The sequence below is a fragment of the Dermacentor variabilis genome, chromosome 1 (genome assembly GCF_050947875.1).
Source record: "Dermacentor variabilis isolate Ectoservices chromosome 1, ASM5094787v1, whole genome shotgun sequence".
NCBI classification, from domain to species: Eukaryota; Metazoa; Arthropoda; class Arachnida; order Ixodida; family Ixodidae; genus Dermacentor; species Dermacentor variabilis.
In genome coordinates, this window is record NC_134568.1 from 148,808,608 (window position 1) to 148,833,617 (window position 25,010).

At 47.1% G+C, this 25,010-nt stretch overlaps 1 protein-coding gene across 1 annotated transcript in view; it reads right to left on the bottom strand.

Annotated features, from left to right (window-relative positions):
* Nucleotides 1-558: 558 nt before the first annotated feature.
* Cad87A (cadherin 87A) overlaps nt 559-25,010 on the bottom strand; it is a 92,386-nt gene continuing 67,934 nt past the window's right edge. Inside the window, exons 39-45 of the mRNA XM_075697449.1 lie at nt 6,339-6,463; nt 5,534-5,562; nt 5,282-5,315; nt 5,084-5,107; nt 4,914-4,938; nt 4,586-4,804; nt 559-2,482 (exon numbers count right to left, since the gene is read on the bottom strand). Of these exons, the coding sequence (XP_075553564.1) occupies nt 2,306-2,482; nt 4,586-4,804; nt 4,914-4,938; nt 5,084-5,107; nt 5,282-5,315; nt 5,534-5,562; nt 6,339-6,463 (633 nt within the window). The 3' untranslated portion in view covers nt 559-2,305. The remainder of the gene's footprint in view (nt 2,483-4,585; nt 4,805-4,913; nt 4,939-5,083; nt 5,108-5,281; nt 5,316-5,533; nt 5,563-6,338; nt 6,464-25,010) is intronic.

The window sequence follows — 25,010 nt, forward strand, 5'->3', positions numbered from 1 at the left end:
ATGGCACGGGCCACTGGAACACACAAATACTCAAGGCCGTTTCTAGTCTAGTAATTCCTATGTGTAGCTTCGGTCAATGCACCAGCGCCACATTATTATGAGGACTTAGGTCCTCTTTCCAGAGTAAACGTGCGGAGAACCAGTAAAGAAATTCCGGCAATACGTCGAAGCCCGTATTCACAAAACTTTTCTTAGCCTAAGTGACATCTGCTACTGAAACATGCAATGGCGATCGCCCTGTCATGGGTAGCGGGCGCCGTAGCGCTGGCCAACCAAGAAACGCTTGTACGCAGGGGTTGTTTTGTGAATATAAGCCGAGATTCGCTGTTGCGTCAGGTTTGTTGCCGTCTGTTACTACAGCCTGACAGGCTTTTTTTTCTTCCCCCTCCCACCCTCGCCCTTTTTTCTTACAGTAAACATATCTTTATGTGAAATATCCAGCATTATTCAGGTTGAACCTATAGCGGTACGAGATATACCTATGATAACTTGAAACTGTCTCTTAGTATGCAAGCATGTAACCTCATATGGAAAGAAGACGCTGCCGCCTTGGCAAGACAATTTTTATCTACGTTTTTATTGGCACAATACACAAATAAATAAGCTGATGCACGACGCGGAATGCATGCAACCTGGAATTTATTGTTGGGTCGTGGCTTCTGTTGGTAACACATGTTTCATGCGCGTTGACAGGAAAACAACGAACAGCGGACCGGGATAGAAAGAAAATTGCAGATATCAGAGCACACTTATTTTCTACGTATATCTTCGTACCTGCGCATGTAGAACCTTTGTATGTGTAAATGTGCCTTACACGCAGTAACATGCCCGTAACATGGCACATCAGCCTGCGTGAGTGTACATGTGTTTGTTTGGATATACCGTGCGACCTTTTAGTCGCTGTATATTTATTTACAAATAGTGGTGGGCCTTCTGCTAATTTCCTCTTTGCAGCTACTCTGTGTGGGCAGGCGTATGTCAAGGAGGCGTAAAGTTAGACTGAAGCAAGGTGTGAGAGCGGGTTAGTTGGTATTCCATGACGTAACCAGCGCAAGAGGGTACACAGAACACATGAAAGGCGACAAGGACAAGCACTTGTCCTTGTCCATTTTCTTGTGTTCTGTGTCCCTTCTTGCGCTGGTTACACCATCATGGTAAAGTTAGACTAAAATTGAAGAAGTGGGGCTAAATCGCGCGTAAAATAGTGAAGCACCTATAGCGAGCAGCAAGCGTGTTGCGCTTTTGGTGCGTGATTAGGCGATGCCAATGCAAATATTAGCGATATATCGAAGCGCATTGTAATAAATTTACAGAATGGTTTATTGCGAATTTTAAATAAGCAATGCAAGTATATGTTTTAAAGCAGCTAATCAGATGCCCAAAAATGTTCTTTAGCTGATTAGCCACACCGTCGTAAGTTTTCGCCGATGACATCCTTGCGCATGATGTACGCCTGTCCCAATAAGTATTATTGCCAAGATTGCGATTTGACTAATGACCTTGGCCGTTCAGCGTAAATCTCTATTAAATCATAATATAAAAAGACTGATCATCTATATCTGTGTTCTGGCGATACAGTAGATTCTCGTTACAATAAAGTCAGCAGAAGGATGAAAAGCGAACGCGGGCGTTACGCATGTAGTGTCAGTGTACCGTGGCCAGGAAATACCTGTAGAAGCGCGATTTCGTTTTTTAGAGAGATTCACCGTATCCGTTGTTTCGCACACTCTTTGTTCATTGATATTTTGGCCTTGATGCTTAATGAACACACCTGCGAGCATGGCACGCTATCTGATATTATAGGAGAAAACGCTTATTAATGAAGCAGTGACCAGGGAACGCTGCCATCAAAAGCACCCGACGACATCTTGTCAGCGTCCTTTGCGAAGGTCTTGTGTGGAGGAAAACACGTGAGCTCCGAAGTAGGCCTCCAAACTGGCACACACAGTGAAAAATTGCTCAATATCGAGCGATGCGACGACGCCTCTGTAAGTCCTCTCGCTTTTCCTCTAAACTTCATTTGGCCAAAAGACGATGAGCGTCGCAGTACGAGGACACGGACGAACGTTCCGCCCGCTCTTCGCGCCAAGATGTCACGCTTGTGACCGCGCACGAAGCACCGGAATTATTCACACCGGGCTGATAACAACGAACACTTGCAAGCGCAAGCACACACACACTCTCACACGCAGATCCACACACAAAGAAAAGATGAAGCAGTTGCGGCATCTGGATTTCGTCAGCGAAGCGTCGCTACCGGAGGGGTGACGGCGTCATCGCCAGCCTTAAGAATGAATATATCGTCCTATAAGAGCTCGGCCACTAGAACAGGTTCGTTGCTTTTATGAGAGGAGCTCGCTTCTTGGAAGAGCCTCCCTTCTGTGGTCGGTGTGTTCTTCCCCGTGGGCCTGAACGTGCTGAACGGAGTGCTGTCCCCGGTGGGACGGGCGTCGCTTGAGTGCAGCTCATGGTACTCGTGGTTCTGCAAAGCACGAGAAAGAAGGCTCGGCCTTGAAGGCGATCACGTCCCGCCAGTGATCTCTCAAGTTCGGCCGGACACACACATATACCGGATGCTTCAGCGAACACATTCAAAAAACTTTTTTTAAAAAATTCCCTGTGGCAGATAGCATAATTCTAGTCCCTGAGCTGATCTACTCGAAGAGGCGGACATTACTTGCACAAGAAATTGAAATTTAGAATTGGTTAATTAACAAAAATCACTAATTAAGTTTCTAACTGATTATCTTATGGCACATATTGCAATTTACAAATTGTAGCCGGGAAATTAGCTAGGCGGATCCACTTGAAACGAACTCACGGGATGACACCAGTTTCGAGATATTTATTCCCGAACTTTGCGGAGAAATGCGTTGGCGTTCCAGTTACTTTCGTGCTTCAGTGCACAAAACGACGTTGTGTTAAGAAAGTAAGAGGAACGACAGTGCATTGTTACCGCAAGTTTCATGGCCCATATCACGTAGATGGTGTCACGCACACACTTCTTTTCAAGTGGATATGCCTTGCAGTCTCACCCCCCATAATTTGTAAATTGCCGTGTGTGCCATAACGTTATTAGCTAAAAGATTAATTAGCGAATTTTTGCCGCTTAGCCGATTATGCACTCCAAGTTTTTGTGCAAGAAATGTCCGCCTCTTTGAGTACACCAGCTCATGAACTAGAATTGTGTTATCTGCCACGGGCAATTTTATAAGTTTCTTTAAAGTGTTCGCTGAAACACCCTTTATACAGGGTGTCCCACGTAACTTTATCCGAACTTTAGAAGTATGCAAATGCCACGTATCTAGACAGAAGCAATGTGATGTTGTTTGCCGTCGCTTGGAGACACTTAGATTATTTTTTGCGTTCCGCCTAATTACACAATTAGCCTTAACCGGTCTTCACACTACGTGCTACATAAAAATGTTTTTGCAAGCATCGAAGAAGCCCGCGAATACACGCAAAGTGCCTCGAACGGCCAGTCGCGCGGCAATTCTGCGTGTATTCGCGGGCTTTTTTTCACGCTCGGAAAAACACTCTTGTGTAGCACGTATTGAGCAACAAAAAGCTGTATTGGGAGTTTTTCATGTTGCTCTACAATTTTCTCATTGACACTTTTCATGTGATTATAATATTAGAGAAGTTGATTAATGAATTCATTCTAATTATGTAATTTGGCGGAATGCAAGAAATAATCTAACTCTAAGCGACGGCAAACAGCATTACCTTGGTTCTGTCCAGCTACGTGGCATTTGCATCTTTTTGATCACCCTATATATATATATATATATATATATATATCAGATTAAAAAAAAGAAACTATACCGTACTTAAGTAATTGACACAATCTGCAAATCTGTAGTAACATTGATGCCGTCAGGCAACGAGCCGGAAGAGATATGGTTACGTGACCTTACGGCACGCAGTTGCGTATGCGCAGTGTGTCACCGAAGCAAGGGCCGCGCTCTCGCCGAGGAGTGTGCGGTTCGTAGGCAGTAAGGCTTCGATGGCAGCAAATGAGAGGCCATTGTAGCGGAATGCCGTGATGAACGCGCACAAGGTGGCACGTTGTGGACCGAAGGTGTTGAGCATTAGGCTTTTGCGACAGATTATGTTTGCGAGAACTGTCGAAAGGATGCACAGAAGCAGATATTTTGTTCCATACTGGGATCGATCGATGGAGTGCCTAATTTGTCGCTAAATATTGAAGCGGCCGGCTGCGGCAGTGTTACTAGGCCTACCAATTTTTCTCAGAGTGTACCCATTCATTCGAAATAGAAAATAAAGCCTAAGAAAGATAAACATAGAAAGTGAACCTCACACCAATAGGGAAGCGCGATTTTTACCCGATTTATACACGTTTAGTTCTGCGTAATGCAGGAACGCGTGTTTGTTGCTAACCGGCTTCTGCGTAGGCATTGAATATTTTTCTCGCGTATATACCGACTATCTGACTTTTCCCACCAGTTTTCATTTCCTACCGACCGTCGCTTCTTCGCTACTGCGCAGTGAGTGGCTGACGGCGGCGCTATGAGGCGGCAGCGAAAGGGTGCGCGAGGGAGCGAACAGCAGGAATCGTCCTCACGTCTGCGGCATCCGGCTCGCGCTGCCTGCGCGACGAGGCCGTGGGCCGGTGGCTCGCCAGGGTCGAGTAGCCGTTGCGTGACTCGGCGCCAACGTGACTGACGCTGTTGCGCCGCAGCGTGGCATACACGGCGCTGCTCGTGTCGTCGTTGAAGCTGAAGGCGGCGATGTCCGCCTCCGTGGTCACCAAGTTGTCAGGCGCCACGCTCATGCTCAGCTCCTGCAAGGCGCGAACGAGTGTGCGGGGTTGTTGCGGGGCGCAGAAAGGGGGGAGGGGGGGGGGCTGCTTAGCTCACGCTCTTGGAAAGAACGTAGGACGGGCTACTCACCTGTTCTTCGTAGATCTTGAGCTTCCTGCAACGGGAGCGGGATAAAAGAAAAGAACACACAAAAGAGAAAATCCGTCAATTCGCGCAAAGCGATGCAACGAAATAAGACAAAGCGGAAAATAAATCTCAGTTCACTGCACGACACACAGCAGCGCCTGCGTGGAACTTACTGTTCTGTCCACAGTGGGTTCTCTCTGGAAAAGAGAAAGAAAAAGAAAAGAAAGAAAGAGAAGAAAGAAAGAAGAAAGAAAAAAAGATTGACATGAATAAAAGTACTATCTATCTATCTATCTATCTGTTGATACTATAAGTGTCAATATGGTTACCGTGTTTCCCGTTATGTATTTACACAGCGGAAGAATGCTTACGTAGTGGTCACTGGGGGACTTTCGTCGTGCCGCACTGCATATAAACGAAATGTAAGACATGTCGTATCTTCTTTTTTTATAACTTTCAATTCAATTCAATTCAGTCTTTATTTTCTCTTAGACAGAGAAGGAGACAGGACTAAAAGCTCGCAAGCTTGACAGAGGTCCTGCCCCTTTTATGAACTTGGCAGTACAGTACACAGGCAGTGATTTTCACTTGGACACCAGAAGTGAACGCTATTTCGTACGTACCCAAAGCTTCCTTGGCTTTATAGGCATACCTGAAAACAAGCGTTTCGAAATTGAAACGAAGGGAAACAGAAGCATCCAGCGTGCTACATCACAAACTAAACTACATGGAATGTGCGTATAATAATTTCTTTGCGTCCTTGTCGAGCCTGCGCTACTGGGCTGTGACATTTATTTTACCATATGCATCAAATATGTAGTTTTATCACAGTCGTATCCTTCATTTTGTTTGTTTAGACAAAGATTATCTACGCATGCGCTAATGTATGTTGACACAATCGTTTGTAAGGTATGTCGTGAGAGTATTTCGCATGTAGCTATTTAGTGCGACAATTTTAAAATATGCAATGACCACACCTGTGGTATTCGAATTCTCCCATACGCGTGTCGCAGCGGCTGTACTTTTCTTCTTGAAAGGCGCGTTTACTGTGCTGCCCGGGCACGTTAGATTTGGGTTATAAAGACAAAAATAGAACAGTCTAGAAGTTGTTTTCGCAATTTTTTTCAGATCGAAACATATTAATCGATCAAAATATAGAAAACAGCTGTAGCACCCCGGCGTCACTCTGCAAAATGGTTTTTATTGGCTACCCGTTATGTCGCACGAGCAATTTCGCATTGAAGTTCAGCCCATGCAAACATAGCAAAATCCCGTACACAAGGGAGGCAGTTTTCGCGTGAGCGAAATAGCAAGTGTCACTGTGTTAAGCTGGGCTTGGCCATTAAATTGAACAATGCGTGTTAATTTAACGGGAACATTATATCGGAACAGAAAGATGCAGGCAGAAGAGCAACGCGTTCAGCTTACCACGACTTCAAGCAGGTACAACAGACCATCATGGTCACGACGCCGACAAATATCACCACCAGCATCGCGATCAACACAGCCAAGGCCAAATCGAACTCCTGTTTGCTGATGCCAACTCGGGCTGGCTGCACCACAAAGAAATATACATGAATGAATGTTTATTCAAAACTGCAGTGCTCGGCTGTACCCATAGTCAACCGGCCACTTCAACGCGTTTGCGTTTACAAAATAAGTGACTCGGCAAAATTCACGTCACGCACGCACGCACGCACGCACGCACGCAAAGTCTGTTTCGAAGTTTGCAACTGTATTATTTGGCCAGGAGTACATTCGATACAGGGCAATAGCCATGAATAGTTAACTACTTAGGTGAATGTATTATTTGACAGAATAATTGCGCAATTCTTCAGAGAGCCACTGATTATATATACCCAGCTGCTGGTCAAAAACCGCGAATCTCGTTGCAAGGTTCTTCCTCGAGCGAGATGGGCGAAGGAGGAGAAGGATATTGTTGGATGCAGGTGGATCCAGCCTAGCGGGACTTGTCCGAGTGCCGCATTTCCAGCAGAGCTTAAGAAACCTAAAATTTTATAGGTATCTTCAGTAATCATTTGGAAGCGCAACGCGAGTAGGGCGAGCAAAGCGATGCCACAGCGAGGCGGAACAGGACGCAAGACCGTCGCATGCGAGCCATCCATATCCAGCTTTTCTGGACACGTACCAACTAGCGCCCCAAGCGGCCCCGGCACGAAGCTAGCGCGTTTTCAATGGAACGAGCGGGTTTTTCGCGAATAACAAAAGCTGCAGGTCGATTATCAAAAAACGCAGGTGACAGACGTGTTCTGGAAGACAATCCACACGAGCCAAGTGCAGTGATCACTCTATGGCACGTAAGAATTTTGTTCCCACAGCGGTTAAAGATTTAGCAATGGAAGCCTATGGAAACGACGAAAATTTGTACTCCATTTTCGAGGCAAGAACCGCGGCTGTGATTACACTACGGCTTCTATCGCAATACGCAGTGCAGCGTATGTAGTCCGGAGACTCAGCTTTCGACTGATGCCTAGCTCGACTCTCCACACACGGCGTAACACTGTTCCCAAACGCGTTTTTTGTAACACTGTCGTGAAAATTTACGTGGTGTCTATAAAAAGACGTTCGTACGCCTGCGCGAACCCTTGGAAGCCGTGGCCGAGCGGTAGAATTGCGCGAACCTTTAGTCACGCTTCGCGGTGGCCGCGGTTCGATTCTCGCTTCGGTCTTCTTTTTTTTCCGCATAGGGCCTAGTTTTGTAGTCTCTCACTAGATGGCAGAAACACAAAACCCAACATTTGCTTTCGGTTCTGGTTTTTCAGCGGCGCAGTTTTCTTTTACAGCCGCATAGGACTTAGTTTTATAGTCTCCCACCAGATGGAAGAAACACAAAACTCATGATTTGCTTTCGGTTCTGGTTTTCCAGTCGTTCTCTTGAAATATTATGTTTTCTATTTTTCCTTCCTAAAACACAGCAATGTCGTGTTCATTCGTTAGGTCATCGCATTTATGAAGGTTTTATTCATTGGACATCATAACTAGAAGCTTGCGCAAAGCTTTGTGCTACGCAAAAAAAAAAAAAAAAACTTTCGTGCTCTGTAGCGTGGCACCTGGGAGAACAAAATGGCCATTCTTATTGCGTCCTTCTGGACGCTGCGTTTTCTTCGACTTTCCCATGTCTTTAATACTCCGAGCGAATGAGGTCAACCTGGGCCACAATGCCACCCGGTGGCCAGTGCCATTCCTACGCAACATTCGTGCGGAACAAAGTGTCTGCTAAGCTGAGTCGCTGCCCGAACGTTAATTATTTCTAAAGATTCATCAAATTAAGAAATGCACCAAATAGGACATGTGCAGCGTGTGGATTAATAGCTACTGGTAATGTGTCCCCTACAGCCAAGTGGTATGAATCCGTAGGTGTGACCGTAAAAAAACAATTTGAATAAATGTCCCGTGCTGTGTCTGCCCCGGTCGCTCTACAGAGAAGCTAGCTTGGCTAGCCGTCAGTATTTAGGATCAACATATGGCGTCACTCGTTCGGTGCAGTTGCTTTTAATGCGAAGCATTCTTTGGTGAGTGCCCCAGTGATCTGGTAGCAAAATCGTGCGAAATCGTGTCTGTAACGCCAAAAAACTTGACGCATTTCCCATACGAATACATAGGTCTTTATAAAAGGGGGTGTGGTGGCCAACTTGAAATTGGAAGTGGCGTCAGCACAAATTTGGCCGTGATACAGGGATTGGTCAAGTTGAATGTGGTAGTGATATGGGAGTGGCCCAACTTAAATTTGGGGTGAAATGATAGTGAGCCAAGCTGAATGTGAGGCTGATATGGGGGTGGCTCAACCTAAATTTGAGGTGATATAGGGGTGGGTAAGCCTAAGTTTGGGGGAATATGGGGGTGGGCCATCCTGGATTTGGGGAGGATACGGGGGTGGGAGAACCTAAATTTGGGAGAAATATGGGGGGTGGGCCACCCTAACCATGGGGCTGATATGGGGCTGGGTGAAGCTGAATCGGGGGTGATACGGGGGTGGGCTAAACTAAAGGTGGGAGTGATTTGCGGTGGGCCATCCTAAATTTGAGGTGATAGAGGGCTGGGCTAGGCTAAGTTTGGGGCTGATATGGGGGTGGGCGAACCTGGATTTGGGGATGATATGGGGGTGGGCCAACCTAAATTTGGGGCTGACATGGGGTCGGGCTAACCTAACCATGGGGGTGATGCGCGGCTGGGCCAAGCCGAATTGGAGGGTAAAATATGGGTGGACTAACCTTAGTTGGTGGGCGATTTGCAGTGGGCCATCCTAAATTTGAGGTGATCGAGGGTTGCGCCAGCGTTAGTTTGGGGCTGATATGGGGATGGGCCAACCTAGATTTTCGGGTGGTATTGGAGTGGGCCAATCTAAATTTGGTGGTGTTGTGGAGGCGGGCCAATCTATATTTGGGGGTGATCCTACCTAAATGTGGGAGCAATCTCGGGGTCGGCCAATCTGAATTTGGGGGCGATATGGGGGGGGGGTCAACCTAAATTTTGGGATGCGTCGGCTCGAAATTTGGAGGACGATTTATGGAAATTCGTCTGTGGACCAACTTGAAAATTAGGGGTGGCCCAATTGAAATTCGGGTTTAAGCCAACTTGAGGTTTAAGGCTGGGCAAAAAGAAAATAGGGCGTGGCCGACTTTAAACTTGAGGGTGGGCCAATTTAAATTTGAGGGTGTGCCAACTTGAAATTTGGGGGTGGGCCTAGTTATTGTTTGGGGTGGGCCAATTGAAATTTGGGGGCCTGTTTACGAATAGTTAGACAACACCAGTGGTGTTTCTGCATATTTTTCATCATCGCAAAGTACGTACGTCAATACTTGTTACCTATATCCCTCAAGGTGAGCTACCACTCGAGCCTTCCCAGCCCACTGAGCTAATGATGTCATGGGTGTGCTCTCATCGTGACGACTGTGACGTTCAATGTGGAGATCCACAAAAACAAATCGCAGACCGAGCTGACCATTTTCACACCAATGACATCGCTAACACTACTCGCTCGTGCTAGACGCAACACAAGCTTACAACGATCATAATTAAACTTTCAATCGCACGCTAGTCGACACGTTCTCAGTGCAGAATTTCGTCAATCATCTGGATAGAAACCATGCTGGATGTTTTACTGTTATGTTGGGCCGTTTTTCACGAAAGCCTTTCCCACAAAGACAATACATTTTTGAGATTGACGAGGCAAGCTAGTACATAACTCATACGAAGCAAACGTATAAAGGGTTATAGTGATTTCTCAAAAAATATGTTAGGTAAATAAGATTTCAGATGGTATTATTTAGACCGGGCATGACAACGATTTCCTCCCGCCTGTCACAGCGCTTTCACCGAAAACCTAATCATTTTGCTCAAACGCGTTGCCCCAATACTACATGTGCTGAATGTAGAAAAGTGCGGTGCGTGGTCACAGCTTCAAAGCCAGTCTATTTTGTGTACTGTTGTTGATATTGTAGAAATGTGGAGTTTTCCTCTTCATAAGAGCACAAAAAGAAAAAAAAATATTACAGATAGTAGCTGAGCGCAAAGTACACTGGAAGATCTGAAACCAGCAATTATTTTTAATTTGCGGGTTGGTCTTCCCTGCTGGTAGATTGCTGTCCGATCACTTCAACGAAGTTTGTTTGTGTGCAACTGCAGCAAAAACAAAGATACTACCATTTCATTGCGAGGACCTTTATGCCATTCACACGCACAATAAGGACACCAGATAATTGACACTGTCAGTTTATAAACTGATTTTGTTTTGCTAATTTCAGTGTAGCGTGGTGTCTGCGAACAGAGTATTTTCTTAGTATCAGTCCAGTGTTAGCAGTGCGAAGCAGTTCGGTCTATCATCTCCGTGAGGCCATACTAGCCATTGTAGCGCTTGACTCCAGGCCAAGTGCTAAAAACTTGGTGTGCTTCGTCCTATCCGCAGGTGGTCCATCCATTCTGTTATGGTGGCCTCCTCATCATTTTAGCTTCACCATCGCGAGAGTGCGCAGAGAAAGGAAGCTTTCTTCACTATCAGCCCCAGCGGGGTTCCACCACTCGTAACTGCTGCAATTTGCAGCAGTTACGGCTGGGCATGCTAACTACATCCTTAGTTTCACAATGGCTCATCATAATCATCATCAGCCTGGTTACGCCCACTGCAGGGCAAAGGTCTCACCCATACTTCTCCAACAACCCCGGTCATGTACTAATTGTGGCCATGCCGTGCCTGCAAACTTCTTAATCTCATCCGCCCACCTAACTTTCTGCCGCCCCCTGCTACGCTTCCCTCCCCTTGGTATCCAGTCCGTAACCCTTAAGAGGAAGCTTTAGCTCGAGTGCTCCTATCTAAATACATGTAAAAGGAGAATTCGTTTTTTTCGCCAACCACTGCACCAAATTTGACGAGGTTTGTTGCATTTAAAAGAAAAACATAAAATCTAGTGACTGTTGGTTTCGAATTTTCGAGTTAGGTCGTCAATTTTTTATTAAAAATTGGCGAAAATCGAAACTTTTCAAAAAACGAAACTATCAAGTTTACAACTCCGTAACTCAACCACTAAAAATGATAATACAATTCTGTGAATGGAATCTAGTAGTACATCCAAAGCGGACAAAATCGATATGTTGCACATGAATATAAAAAAATGTATTCATAGGGAAATACAACTTTTGCAAAACCGTTGTAACCAACGTAACAAATTCAGGTAAGATGGAAAATGACATATTGAATTTGTCCGCTTTGAATGATCTAATGGGTGCCGTTTACAGAACCACGATATAAATTCTTTATGCAGATCTATGAATTTGTAAACTTCGTGCTTCTATTTTTTTCAAACGGTCAAATATTTGAAAATCGTTTAAAAAAAATTCAAGCCTTAAATCGAAATTCCGCTTCAACACTCACTAGAATTTAACTTTTTCTTTCAAATGCAACAAATTTCATCAAAATCGGTCCAGGGGTTATCTCATAAAAACGTTTTTGCGTTTTACATGTATTTGAATAGGCCGCGTCGGAGTTGGGCCCGAGCTAAAGCTTCCTCTTAATGACCATCGGTTATCTTCCCTCCTCAATACATGTCCTGCCCATGCCCATTTCTTTTTCTTGATTTCAACTAAGATGTCATTAACTCGCGTTTGTTCTCTCACCCAATCTGCTCTTTTCTTATCCCTTAACGTTACACCTATCATTCTTCTTTCCATAGCTCGTTGCGTCGTCCTCAATTTGAGTAGAACCCTTTTCGTAAGCCTCCAGGTTTCTGCCCCGTAGGTGAGTACTGGTAAGACACAGCTATTATATACTTCTCTCTTGAGGGATAATGGCAACCTGCTGTTCATGATCTGAGAATGCCTGCCAAATGCACCCCAGCCCATTCTTATTCTTCTGATTATTTCCGTCTCATGATCCGGATCCGCCGTCACTACCTGCCCTAAGTAGATGTATTCCCTTACGACTTCCAGTGCCTCGCGGCCTATTGTAAATTGCTGTTCTCTTCCGAGACTGTTAAGCATTACTTTAGTTTTCTGCAAATTAATTTTTAGACCCACTCTTCTGCTTTGCCTCTCCAGGTCAGTGAGCATGCATTGCAATTGGTCCCCTGAGTTACTATGCAAGGCAATATCATCAGCGAATCGCAAGTTACTAAGGTATTCTCCATTAACCTTTATCCCCAATTCTTCCCAATCCAGGTCTCTGAATACCTCCTGTAAACACGCTGTGAATAGCATTGGAGATATCGTATCTCCCTGCCTGACGCCTTTCTTTATTGGGATTTTGTTGCTTGCTTTATGGAGGACTATGGTGGCTGTGGAGCCGCTATAGATAGCTTTCAGTATTTTTACATACGGCTCGTCTACACCCTGATTCCGTAATGCCTCCATGACTGCTGAGGTTTCGACAGAATCAAACGCTTTCTCGTAATCAATGAAAGCTATATATAAGGGTTGGTTATATTCCGCACATTTCTCTATCACCTGATTGATAGTGTGAATATGATCTATTGTTGAGTGGCCTTTACGGAATCCTGCCTGGTCCTTTCTTGACAGAAGTCTAAGGTGCTCCTGATTCTATATGCAATTACCTTAGTAAATAGTTTGTACGCAACGGACAGTATAAACTGCCAATGTATCTTCCTTAAAATGTTAATATGTAAATAAATCCTGCTCGCCTAGTCCTGTCGCCACAAGGTCCTCCCTACGGCTACGACTGCCGACTCTTACAGCGGGTGCTCTGCGAGGATCCCCGCTCGCCGTTGCCGGCTCACCAGGCTCCTGCCTAGCCATCGCCTCGATGACCTGCTCGACGGCCTGTAGTTGTATTTCTTGGTCTTCGCTCCACGTTGCTTCCTCAAGCTGCGGCGGTATGTCCTGAGTTAGCTTGGCTTGGATGTTTGGAGCAATCCCATAGCATGTGCTCGAATGTGGCCTTCTCCCTGCAGCACGCTCTGCACTTGTCATGGTGGTGCGATTCTGGTTACATCCTATGCAATAGCGCCGGGCTTGGAAGTGTTCTCGTTTGTAGTTACCTGAACAGCACGGCCAGCGACCTGCTGAGCCCTTTGCAGGGCGGCGGGAGAAGTCTACGGGGCAGCCGAAAGCCTTGGTCAGTTCGTTATAGGTGGTCATCCGGTCTTTGGCGCTGAAACACAGCGGGCAGCCATTGCCTTGGGCGCGGTCGGTTAATCCTCCCGCTCGGGCGTGTGCCGTTTCGTTGCGATTGGCATGCTTCTCCGACGCTTGTCCTGCGTGCTCCGGGAACCACTTGATTCGAGTCCTCTTGTCGCGGTATGCCTGTCGGAGCAGGACGCGTGCCGACGTTGGGGCAATTCTTCCTTTGGCGTAGTTCCTCACCGCCTGTCTGGAGTCGCTGAGGATCATGTGGCATTCTCGGGTTACGATGGCCAGGGCGATGGCTATTTCTTCTGCTTCCTCCACTTGCTTGCTCGATGTGCTGGCAGTCGCCCGCACGGAGTCGACCACCGCGATCGCGAAGCAGTTGCGGCCGGCATATTCGGCTGCATCCACGTATCTGGCACCGGTGTCTTCCGCGTGCAGGTCCGTTAGTGCCTTGGCTATAGCGCGTCTTCTGCCTTCGTTGAATTCCGGATGCATGCTCTTCGGCAAGGGGTCAACCCGCGCGTTTCATCGTACGTGGTCGGGGACGGGGCATTTTGGTCCCAGCTGTTCATGATAACCGATGCCTAGACTGCACAGGATCTTTCTGCCGGCCTTTGTTGATGACAATCTTTCCAACTGAGCGGCTCTTTGCGCTTCGATGACCTCGTCGAGCGTGTTGTGTATGCCCAGCTGGAGGAGACGTTTCATGTTGGTAGTTTCAAGTAGACCGAGGGGTGTCTCGTAAGCCCTCCGGATTAGGATGTCTAGCTTGTTCTTTTCGGTTTTCGCCCACTTGTCGAAGGCTGCCACGTACACTGGCAGAGTACGAAGGAGTGTATAAGCCTGATGAAGTTTTCCTCCTTCATGACTCCCTTCTTGGTGGTAACGCGCTTGAGCAGTCTGCTGGCATTGGACGCCTCACCCATGCTGAGGGTGATGGTGTCTCCGTTCCTGCCGAGCGCTTCGATCGTCATGCCCAGGACTCGGATCTTGCTGACCGTCGGTATTGTGTTACCATCCCTGGTGCGGATCTTGATCTTTTCGTGTTTCCTTTGCTTCTTGATTCTGTGCGTTTTGATCGGTTGGTAAAGCAGGAGCTCCAACTTACTTGGGGAGCAACGCAGTCCCGTACCTTCCAAGCTTTCTTCGATCGTGTCGACTGCCGTCTGTGGCGTGGATTTTGTGCGGGCATCACTGCCCCCGTCCACCCACAGCGTAATGTCGTCCGCGTATATCGTGTGCTTCAGTCCTTCAAGCTGGCGTAGTCTTTTGGCAACTTGAATCATAGCAAGAATAAATAGCATGGGTGAGATGACGGAGCCTTGGGAAGTGCCCTGGCTCCCTAATGTCTTCTCGTCCGTCTTCAGGTCGCCGAGTCTGAGCTCCGCCATCTGCCGGTGAGGATGCCTTTGAAATATTCGTACGACCTCTCGCCTAGGTTTAGATGCGATACCTGCGCGAGGATGGCAGAGTGCGTAACTTTGTCGAAGGCGCTTTCTAGGTGGAGCCCGAGGACGGCTTTGGTGTCCCTAGTTTCGCCGTCGATGACCTGATGTTTGATAAGTAAAAAATCTCAGTGCCCTCCCACTCTCTGAAGAAATACTACCCGCAAAGCTGTGTATGTGGGCCCCTTAATGGCGAACTGCACCTCCGCCGTATGTCGGCACCGCGTTGCACTGTCTTCGGGATCGGCCCACGAATGGGGTGTGCTTAATGCCTGCTTCACCTCCGCCGCTGGTCGGCCTGGCATGGCGTTACATTCGGGATCAGCCCACGTATGGGGAGAGCTGAACGTTTGCTGCACCTCTGCTGCGGGTCAGGCCGGTATTATGCAATCTTCGGGATTTTGCTCTATACGCGGACGCGATAGTGGGGAAAGTAGCCCTTAAGAGGAACCTTTAGCTCTGGTGGTCCTATATAAATACATGTAAAAGGAGAACTCGTTTTTCTCCACAACCACTGCATCAAATTTTACAAGGTTTGTTGCACTTGAAAGAAATACTTAAAATCTAGTGACTGTTGGTTTAAAATCTTTTATTTGGGTCATCATTTGTTTATTCAAAATTGGCAAAAATCACAAATTTTCAGAAAACTAAACCAACTTTACAACTCTGTCTTTCGGCAATCAAAACTGATATCACAATTCTGTACATTGCATCTAACAGCACATCTAAAGCGGACAAAATTGATATAATACGCATGAATCTAAAAAAATTTAGTAATGTGGAAATGCAGCTTTTCCACAACCCTTGTTCACAACGTAACGACTTCACGTAAGATATAAATCGGCATATTGGATTTGTCCGCTTTGAATTGTCTAAAGGATTCTGTTTACATAACCGCGATATCAGTTCTTGATGCGGAGTTATTAATTTGTAAACTTCGTGCTTCTGTATTTTTCGCACTTTTGAATTTTTGAAAATCTTTTACCAGAATTCAAGCCCTAAATAGAAATTTGCGCTTCTAATAGTCACTAGAATTTACCTTTCTCTCCCGAATCCAGCAAAATTTATTAAAATCGGCCCAGGGGTTATCTCAGAAAATCGTTTCGGCGTTTTACAAATATGTGAATAGGCCACGTCGGAATTGGGCCCGAGTTAAAGCATACTCTTAACGACTTCGTTGTAAAAAAAAGTAATAAAAGAATAAAAGAAAAAAAAATCGCCGCAGCCGTCAATATCGCCGCCTCAGATTTTGTCATGATGGCACCGCCACCATCGGCACGGCTTCCTGAGCAGCTACCAAGCTGTTCCCTTTCGTTATCTTCCTTCGCTCGGCGGCAGTGCACTGTCTTGATGCCGACGACACGCTAAATCTGCACCATCATTCCGTCATGCATCGCTTCTGCGACCAAGCAAGCTTTCGGCGGCACACGTTCACTGCCGTATTGACACTAAAACTTTAAAATGCTTGCCTTCGAGAAAGCAGCGTGAATAAAAATGGAACGCGACTATGTGACCATGGGGAACATGTTCACGGGGCCATACTATTGATGACAGCACCACAAAAGGCTAGATGTGTTCAGGTTGACTTTACAGGTTTGGAAGGAAAGACTGACGGGCTAGTTGCTTCATTATCACATTAAGAACAGCACTTAATGTTAGCGCAGTCTGTGTGTGTCCCGTCGTGAAGTGCTGTTCTTTCTTTGACTTCACAGATGTTCTTTTTCTGCGTCAGTTACGTCTTCCAAGAGTGTTTACTTGGAAAATTTTTGCTCGCATTGCTCTTACAGAAGCATATTTAGTCGAAATTTGTTCGTTTGGCTGCTTAATCTCGAGGACGGGCTCCAAACTGCTCATTTTCTTTAACCACGTAAAAACCCTTACTGAAAATTTAATTACGTAGCTTTGTTAATTACGCAAACAACTTCTCAACTTACTCCGCATCTAGAGGTTACCAATCTGAACACTTGAATGATAAAATGATGTTAACATTGTTTGCATCGTTCGAATGGTTTTGTTTTGTGCAGTTAAAAGCAGCCGGCATATTGATGGTGCTGTATACTTCTTATAAAGTAAGTGTGAAAGTTTGGACAGGTTCTCTTGGCACAAATCAACTTCATGAGCTTAAGCACATGACCCAACCTTGCACGTCTGTCTTTACAACCGATTCTCATACATTATACAAGAAGCACCTCAGCGCTACGGTACATCCCACAAGGTGTGCGAGAACATGGTGCGCGCTCCCGACTAGGTTTCTGAGCGTTGGTGGCATCAGGCTCGGTTTCCTGGCATCCTAAGGAATAAAAACAGCTTCCTGGAGGAAAGCATTGGGTACATTTTCAGCACTTTGTAACATATGGATCAGCACGGATATGTACGTTAGAACGAAAAGTACTGAAATATTAAGGTGAGGGTTTCGCTGCATGTATTTTGGCTGTCTAATGTTAAGATCTAAAGAAAAAATGCTTTGATTTTGTGACAAATAATGCTGACATGAAATATGAGCTCCGACACTGTACCCGTGTTGGAACTGGCCCCTGGAATACAGGGCTACATTAAACCACGATATGCTGGTTTGATAAATACCAGTAATTGTAAAGTGGTTCGCTCTTGAATTTCCTGTATGTCAATCGGCGCCGCTGTGCAGTGTTGTGGGCCCTTTTTATACCACCAGCACTATGTTTCAGCTAATATTGAAAGCAACTGTATTCCTTCTTTTAAGGGGGGGGGGGGGGGGTTAGCGTCTAACCACAGTTCCAAAGTTATCAGTTAGCTCAAGATGCGCCTGCATGTGTTTCTAATATCCAGTATGTTGGCACGGATTCAATAGCGAAAGAGCGCTATCTTATCAGATTGCGCGCGTGAAGCGAATACTGGCGTACATTCTCCATCACATTTGCCGACCCGAGATTGCGCTGCGATGTACGAGCATTCCAATCTGACGAACCGACGCCTTGATCCGTAGATCGGAATCAGAGGAAGCACTTTGCGCGCAGCCATCGGTATCTTTGAGTGTTATTTTCTTTTCCAGCGCAAGCTCATCTTATAATGAGTAACATTCGTGACTGACTCTTTTGGACGTGTTTTGTTCTTCACATCACTACAACGTGAGAGTATAGAGGTGCTCCATCTTCATTGAGAGAATACTCGGAAATGGACTAGGCCTTTTCTTGCGTATGCGTTTACACATTAACCACACCAATTTATTTTCCATAACTTACGTTTTAATTTAGGGGGCTGTAAAGCACAGCAACCTTTTACTAACAGGATGTTTTATTAACAAAGAAAATTTAAATGCTTATTAGTCGGCTTTCACTTCATGGTAAAGAATTCCAATAAAGATCTACTTACGATAATTAAAAGCCTATCTGTTTGACAGCGTTTCATCTGAGTTCCCCTTTGCAAGGTAATACAGACTTGCACATTGTTAGTATTGGGCACCCTAGACATATGTCCAACCGCCAAATAAAGGGTCATTCCGAATGTTTCATTTCAGGAAGGCGTGTTACCCTCCTGTCTTTCATTCCCGTTCGCCAACACGCATAACACGAAAGTGCTGCTTGAAGAGCGTCGTTAGTCCAAGCCAACTAGCTACCGTAACTCACCTCGCCTATATCGCTGTCATTTAGGCTTAGATAAGAAATATTATTATTTTAAACCGACGCATCACGAATCTAAAAAGAGCTGCGCGCGACCAGCCCAGCTAGGTTTCTTTCATTTCGTACATCGTCGTAGCGGCTAATAGTAGCTCACGAAGCAGAGCACTGAGTGTGGATATGGCAGAGAAGGTGTTCTATATAATGTCTCGTCACCCACCGAAAATTGCCCGCCGTGCTACTGGCCTTTCCTAGAAAATTGTATATGTGACGCCCAGCCATTTGAAACACAGCAACTTTGTTTTGCGCTGGGAGAGTCCAGGTGAGAGACGGGGTGGTTATGGAGATAAAGACACGCTATTTTCTGCAGTAACCTAGGCATGCATGGATGAATGCCTTTATTTATTGAGAAAAAGGAGGAGCAAGACTCAGTGGAAGCACGTCTCAGCAGACTGGGAAAGAAGCGGGGGACAAAGAGGAAAAGCTGGGGCCTGGGTGGCAGGCGAAGTCGCAGCTTAGAGGCGAGAGGATATAAGCAAGAGTTGGCGAAACCAGTTGAATTCCAGTGTATAGATGTGTGATGTGCCGAGTAAATGATTGGAGTCACCGCCCAGCATCCGTCCTTTGCGGCAGTATAAGCTCCCACCGTTCTTGGTAACAAACCTTTACTGAAAACCAACCTTCGCAATTACTTATTCATCAGCCATGCCTAGCCACGTATTCCTTAGTGGCAGGGTCTGTGGATTACATCTACGCTGTCCCGACAAGTTACGACCATAACGTGGCACTTGCGGTTACGGATGCCATACTCGTGACTCTTACTATACTACTACTATACTGCGCGAATACTATAAACATGGGTTTACTGCACAAGTTAGTGAACAGACATTTTAGAACCGCGTTTTTCGCCTTACATACGCCCAACGCAAGCACCATTGTAGCATGTCACGGTGTGAGTCCCTTCAAGACAGAGACGCGAACGCAAACATAAGAACGTGTTAGAAGACAGGGTCTTGGGCCTCGTGCCAAACATATCCAAGCCAACAATATGTTAACAATCATGCCGTCGTTTCTATGCAAAGAGGTTGTGTATTTAAACTTCTGGAGTGACAGTCCAATCCGCCACCTACGGGAGCGCGTGAAGCCGCCGGGGGCCACATTGTTAGAGGAAAAGGAGTGCGGCCACAGTACGTGGCTGCGGTATACGCGCGACGCAACCTGTGCTTGCGGTTCTGCGATGAAAAAATAAAGTTAAACCCCTTTAGGAAGTATATCAGTCCGCCATTTGGTGTCGCAGTTGTCAAAAATAAAATGTCATGGTGGTGGCTGCCTAGTGTGCTGTGTACAATATTGTTACGAGGAGTTGCGAAGAAATGGTTTTATTTACAGGAGAATTGGACGATGATGGTAGCGTGATCGTAGTGCAGCCCGGCCTCTCTAACTCCTCGTTTTCTTCGTCCTCTCTTTCTTCTCTTCCTGTCCGTGCCTTTCATATCTGTTAAATTTCCCCGCAAGCAGACGAAGCCCGTGGGGCGAGTCAGGATGTACAAGCAGGGTAGAAAGGCTTCAGGCGAGCAATATGAGTCAGCTGAGTTCTGCTTGATCGCCGACCATTGCACAGGAGGCGAGCTATGACGTAAGTGAGTTCGCTCAGGCGGTCCACAACTACAAATGGGCCTGAATATTGTGACAAGAACTTTTGGTACAATCCACGCTTGCGTTGCGGTGTCCAAAGGAGGAATAAGTCACCTTTTTGCAGCGATACTTGTACGTGACGGTCGTCGTATCGCTCTTTCGAATGACTTTGCGAGGCCAGAGTACGAAGACGAGCTATTCGACGCGCTTCTTCAGCGAGACACAAAGTCTTCGATACAGAATCATCACTGTGCAGAACGAAAGGTAGGAAAGTGTCCAGAAGGCTTCGCAGTAACCTTGCATACAGGAGGTAAAATGGGCTATAATTCGTGGTTTCGTGCTTCGCAGTGTTGTATGCACAAGTGATGAAGGGCAGCACGTCGTCCCAGTTCTTATGATTGGAGGAGACGTACATAGCAAGCATGTTAGTCAGCGTTCTGTTTGTCCTTTCAACGAGGCCATTGGTCTGTGGATGATATGGCATGGAATGACGGAACTGTGAAGTGCACAAACGAAGTAACTCTTCAATGGCATCAGCCGTGAACTGGCGACCACGGTGACCACGTTCGCTGATGATGACACGTGGTGGGCCATGACGAAGGACCACGGAACGGAGAAGGAAGGCCGCCACGCAAGCAGCGGTGGAAGACGGTATGGCTGCAGTTTCTGCATACCGTGTAAGATGGTCTACGCAGACAATTATCCAGCGGTTCCTGTTGTTAGATGGCGGGAATGGACCCAGAAGGTCAATGCCTACTTGCTCGAACGGCGTACTGGGCGGTGTCAATGGCCGAAGGGGACCCGGGGCTGCGGTGGTCGGTCGCTTGTGACGTTGGCACGTTTCACAATTAGCGACATAGCGACATAGCGCTTGGTTGCTTCGTACATCTTGGGCCAGTAAAAGCGCTCCTGCGTGCGGTGCAGCGTTCGTACGAAGCCGAAATGGCCGGATGTCACATCGTCATGCATGGCGCGTAGAACCTCGGAGCGGAGACTCTCGGGGACAAGAAGCAGAAAACGCGCTCCATGCCCGGAGTAATTAGTTTTGTACAGCAATTTATCACGGACAGTAAAGCGACCGCTGCCTTTAGAAGTACGGGCGGCGACAAAAAGCGGATCAAGGGTAACATCATCCTGTTGTTCTCGCTGAAAGTCTGCCGCGTCAGGGAACGTAGGAGTAACAGCAGCGAGACAGTCGTCAAAATTCTCAGCATCGCAGTCGGTAGTCGCAAGAGGAATCCGAGAGAAGTAGTCTGCGTCAGCGTGACGACGGCCACTCTTGTACCCACAAAGTCGTATTCCTGGAGGCGCAGCGCCTAACGTGCGAGGCGACCAGAGGGATCACGCAAACCGACCAGCCAGCATAAAGAATGATGGTAGTTGATAATCTTGAATGGTCTACCGTAAAGATAACATCGAAACTTTTGTACGGCGAAAACGGCTGCCAGGCATTCCTGTTCCGTGACCGTATAATTGCGTTCAGATTTGCTCAGACAACGGCTGGCATATGCGACAACCTGTTCTGCACCACTGTGACGTTGTACAAGCACCGCTCCTATCCCGATTCCCCTCGCATCAGTGTGAACTTCAGTCGGGCAAGATGGATCGAAGTGACGCAAGAGGAGTGCTGACGTTAGTATAAACTTCAGTTGAGAGAATGATGCGTCACACTCTGGCGTCCAATTGAAGGATGCATTTTGTCGCAAAATACTTGTCAACGGGTAAACGATGTCGGCAAACCGGGGAAGAAAACGACGAAAATACGAACATAGGCCAATGAATGAGCGGAGTTCTCGTGTTGACTGCGGTGGCTTAAAGGAGCTCACTGCTTCAATCTTACGAGGATCGGGTCTGACGCCATCCTTGCCGACTAAGTGTCCCAGGACCAGTGTTTGACGTTCGTCGAACCGACACTTTTTTGAGTTTAGGACCAGTCCAGCTTTCTCAATGCAGTCGAGAACGAGGCTGAGGCGTTCGTTATGTTCTTCAAACGTGCGGCCAAAGATTACAACATCATCGAGGTATCACATGCATATCTCCCACTTTAGACCGCGTAGTACTGTGTCCATGAATCTTTCAAAGGTGGCAGGAGCATTGCAAAGGCCAAAAGGCATAACATTAAATTCGAATAGGCCCTCTGGAGTCACGAAAGCGATCTTTTCCTTGTCGACAGGGTCCATAGGTATTTGCCAGTACCCCAATCGCAAATCAAGTGTTGAGAAGTAAGAAGCAGCGTGTAAGCAATCACTGACGTCATCGATTCGCGGTAGTGGATAGACATCCTTCTTCGTCACTGCGTTTAGATGTCTGTAATCCACGCAGAATCTCCAGGAGCCATCTTTTTTTCGGACCAGGATTACTGGGGCTGCCCGTGGACTAGATTACTCTTGAACGACACTTTTGTTCATCATCTCCTTGACTTGCTCGGCAATAACTTTGCGCTCGGACGATGGCACTCGGTAGGGCTTCTGGCGGATGGGGTGTGCTGAGCCACTATCTATTCTGTGACGAGCGTAGGACGCGGTATGACGGTAAATGAAGGGGTGCATCTCCATGCGTGAAATAAAATTCGGCCTCATGCCTGGCAAGGACTTGTACCAGTGCTTGCCGTTCCGATGTACCGAGAGCCTTGCTGATCATGCCAAGCATTAGCTCTTCAGAATGGCGATTATCGCAAGGAAAGTAAGCTGTAGAAACGTCCGTAGTTAGTGCCGCTATTGAAGTACATGCGGCTTCATCAAAAAGAGCGATTTTCATACCGCGAGGAAGGACAACCGGCGTGGCGGAAGAGTTCAGCGCCCACAATGTGGCGACTCCTTTCGTCATTCACACGACAGAGCAGGGCACCAGTATATTTTTTAGCACCGTTTATGCGGAGAGGCCTAACTACAAGGTCAACACAATCAGTATCAACAGTAGTTGTAGAAACACGAACGGGCGTCAGGCACCACGATGGTACAATCACTTCATCAAGAACACTGACTGTGTCTGTGTCCTTGTCTTCACTACCCAAGCTTTGTTCAGAATATGCTGATATAAATAACTTGTTCAATGAGATTTCGCCACAACTACAGTCCACGGAAGCGCCGCACTGTTCAAGAAAATCGATACCAAGAATAACGTCGTGCGAACAACGAGAAAGAACAAGGAATTCCGACACAAACACTTTCCCAGCCAACAAAACACTCACAGCACAAACACCAAAGGTATGAAACCACTCGCCGCCTACTCCACGAAAGGTAATACCGTCGTTCCAAAAAAACATAACTTTGTGGCCTTGCCGGTTTTTCAAAGCGAGGCTCATCACAGACACAGTCGCCCCAGTATCAACTAACGCCATGGTCGGTATTCCGTCAATCGAGACATTCACTGTGTTTTTGAACATCACAACAGGCAGAGGTATTTCTTGCAAAGACCGTCCGGCGACCACACATCCACTGGCCGCGGATGCTAGTTTCCCGGGGGCGGTCAGGAAGAACGGCGCCGAGGGGACGCAGAGCGACGGGGACGGCTATTTGGAGGCGTGAAACTCTGCTCAGATGCTGGCGAATCGCTGCGTCTGGTCTCGTGTGAGAAGTGATCCCTTGGAAGCAAATCGGTCGTCCGCAGGTCATATGAAGTACGGGTTCTGGGTGGCGAGAAAATCGATGGTGTCCTACGTGATTGACGGGCTTGGCGACAATACCGAACTATATGGCCTGTGGAACGACAGTTGTAGCACACGGGAGGGTCGCGGTTCACAGCGTCTACCTCGAAACGAATGGTAGACGGCTGCGGGCGGCGAGAAAGTTCGTGGTCATGTGGATAACGTGTCTCTGCTGCTTGCTGAAATCCGTTATATCTTTCATAAGTCGCGTCGTGGTAGTAGGGTCGGTGCTGTTCTTGTCGTGGCCTGACAGAAGTCGCAGGGCCTCGGGGGTAAAAACGCGGCTGCTCTTGTTGTGGCCGAGCGCCATAAGTAGGGCCTCGTGACTGCTGTCGGGGCGCGAGTTCATAATCCTCAGTGCCCCTTGCCGCAGGATACGGAGAGAAGGATGCCACGTTTGGCTCAAAATCTGGTGGTAGGCGGAAGCTACGAGTGCCTGGATATGTCACTTGCGCGTGCAGGCTGAGTTCTTCCCGAACTATTTGTCGGATCGTTGATTCAAGATCAAGGGGCTGGTTGCTGTCCACGCTTGCAACTGTCGTTACATTGGCGAGCCTGCCAAACTTCGGCGTTATGCGCCTCGTCTTTAGTTGCTCGAAAGTACGACAGTGCCGAATGATGTAAGCGACGGAAGCCAGGCTGTCTTTTGCAATGAGGAAATTGTAAACATCCTCGGCAATTCCTTTTAGGATGTGCCCGACTTTGTCTTCCTCGGACATTCCAGAGTCAACCATCCTACACAGCTTTATTACTGCCTCAATGTAGGTCGTGCAGGTTTCGCCTGGTACTTGCGCACGTTGCAGTAGCGTCTGTTCTGCCCTTTTCTTTTTCGTCGCGGAGTCACCGAATCGCTGTTTGATTTCCGAAACAGATCTTCCCCATGTTGTGAATGTTTCCTCGTGGTTGTCGAACCACACCAATGAAGTATCGGTTAGAAAGAACACGACGTTCGAAAGCTGAGAAGCGCTGTTCCACCTGTTGGCGGCACTCACCCGGTGATAATGGATGAGCCATTCCTCGACGTCTTCGTCCGATCTGCCGGCGAAGGGACGCGCATCTCTCAGTTGCAGAGCAGAACTTCGGGCAGCAGTCGGAATGGGCCGCTGTTCGTCTGCGTCGTGGGACATATTCAACTCCGGTAGATTCGGTGGGAGTCCAGCAAGGCGACGGCTCCGTCGAAGAA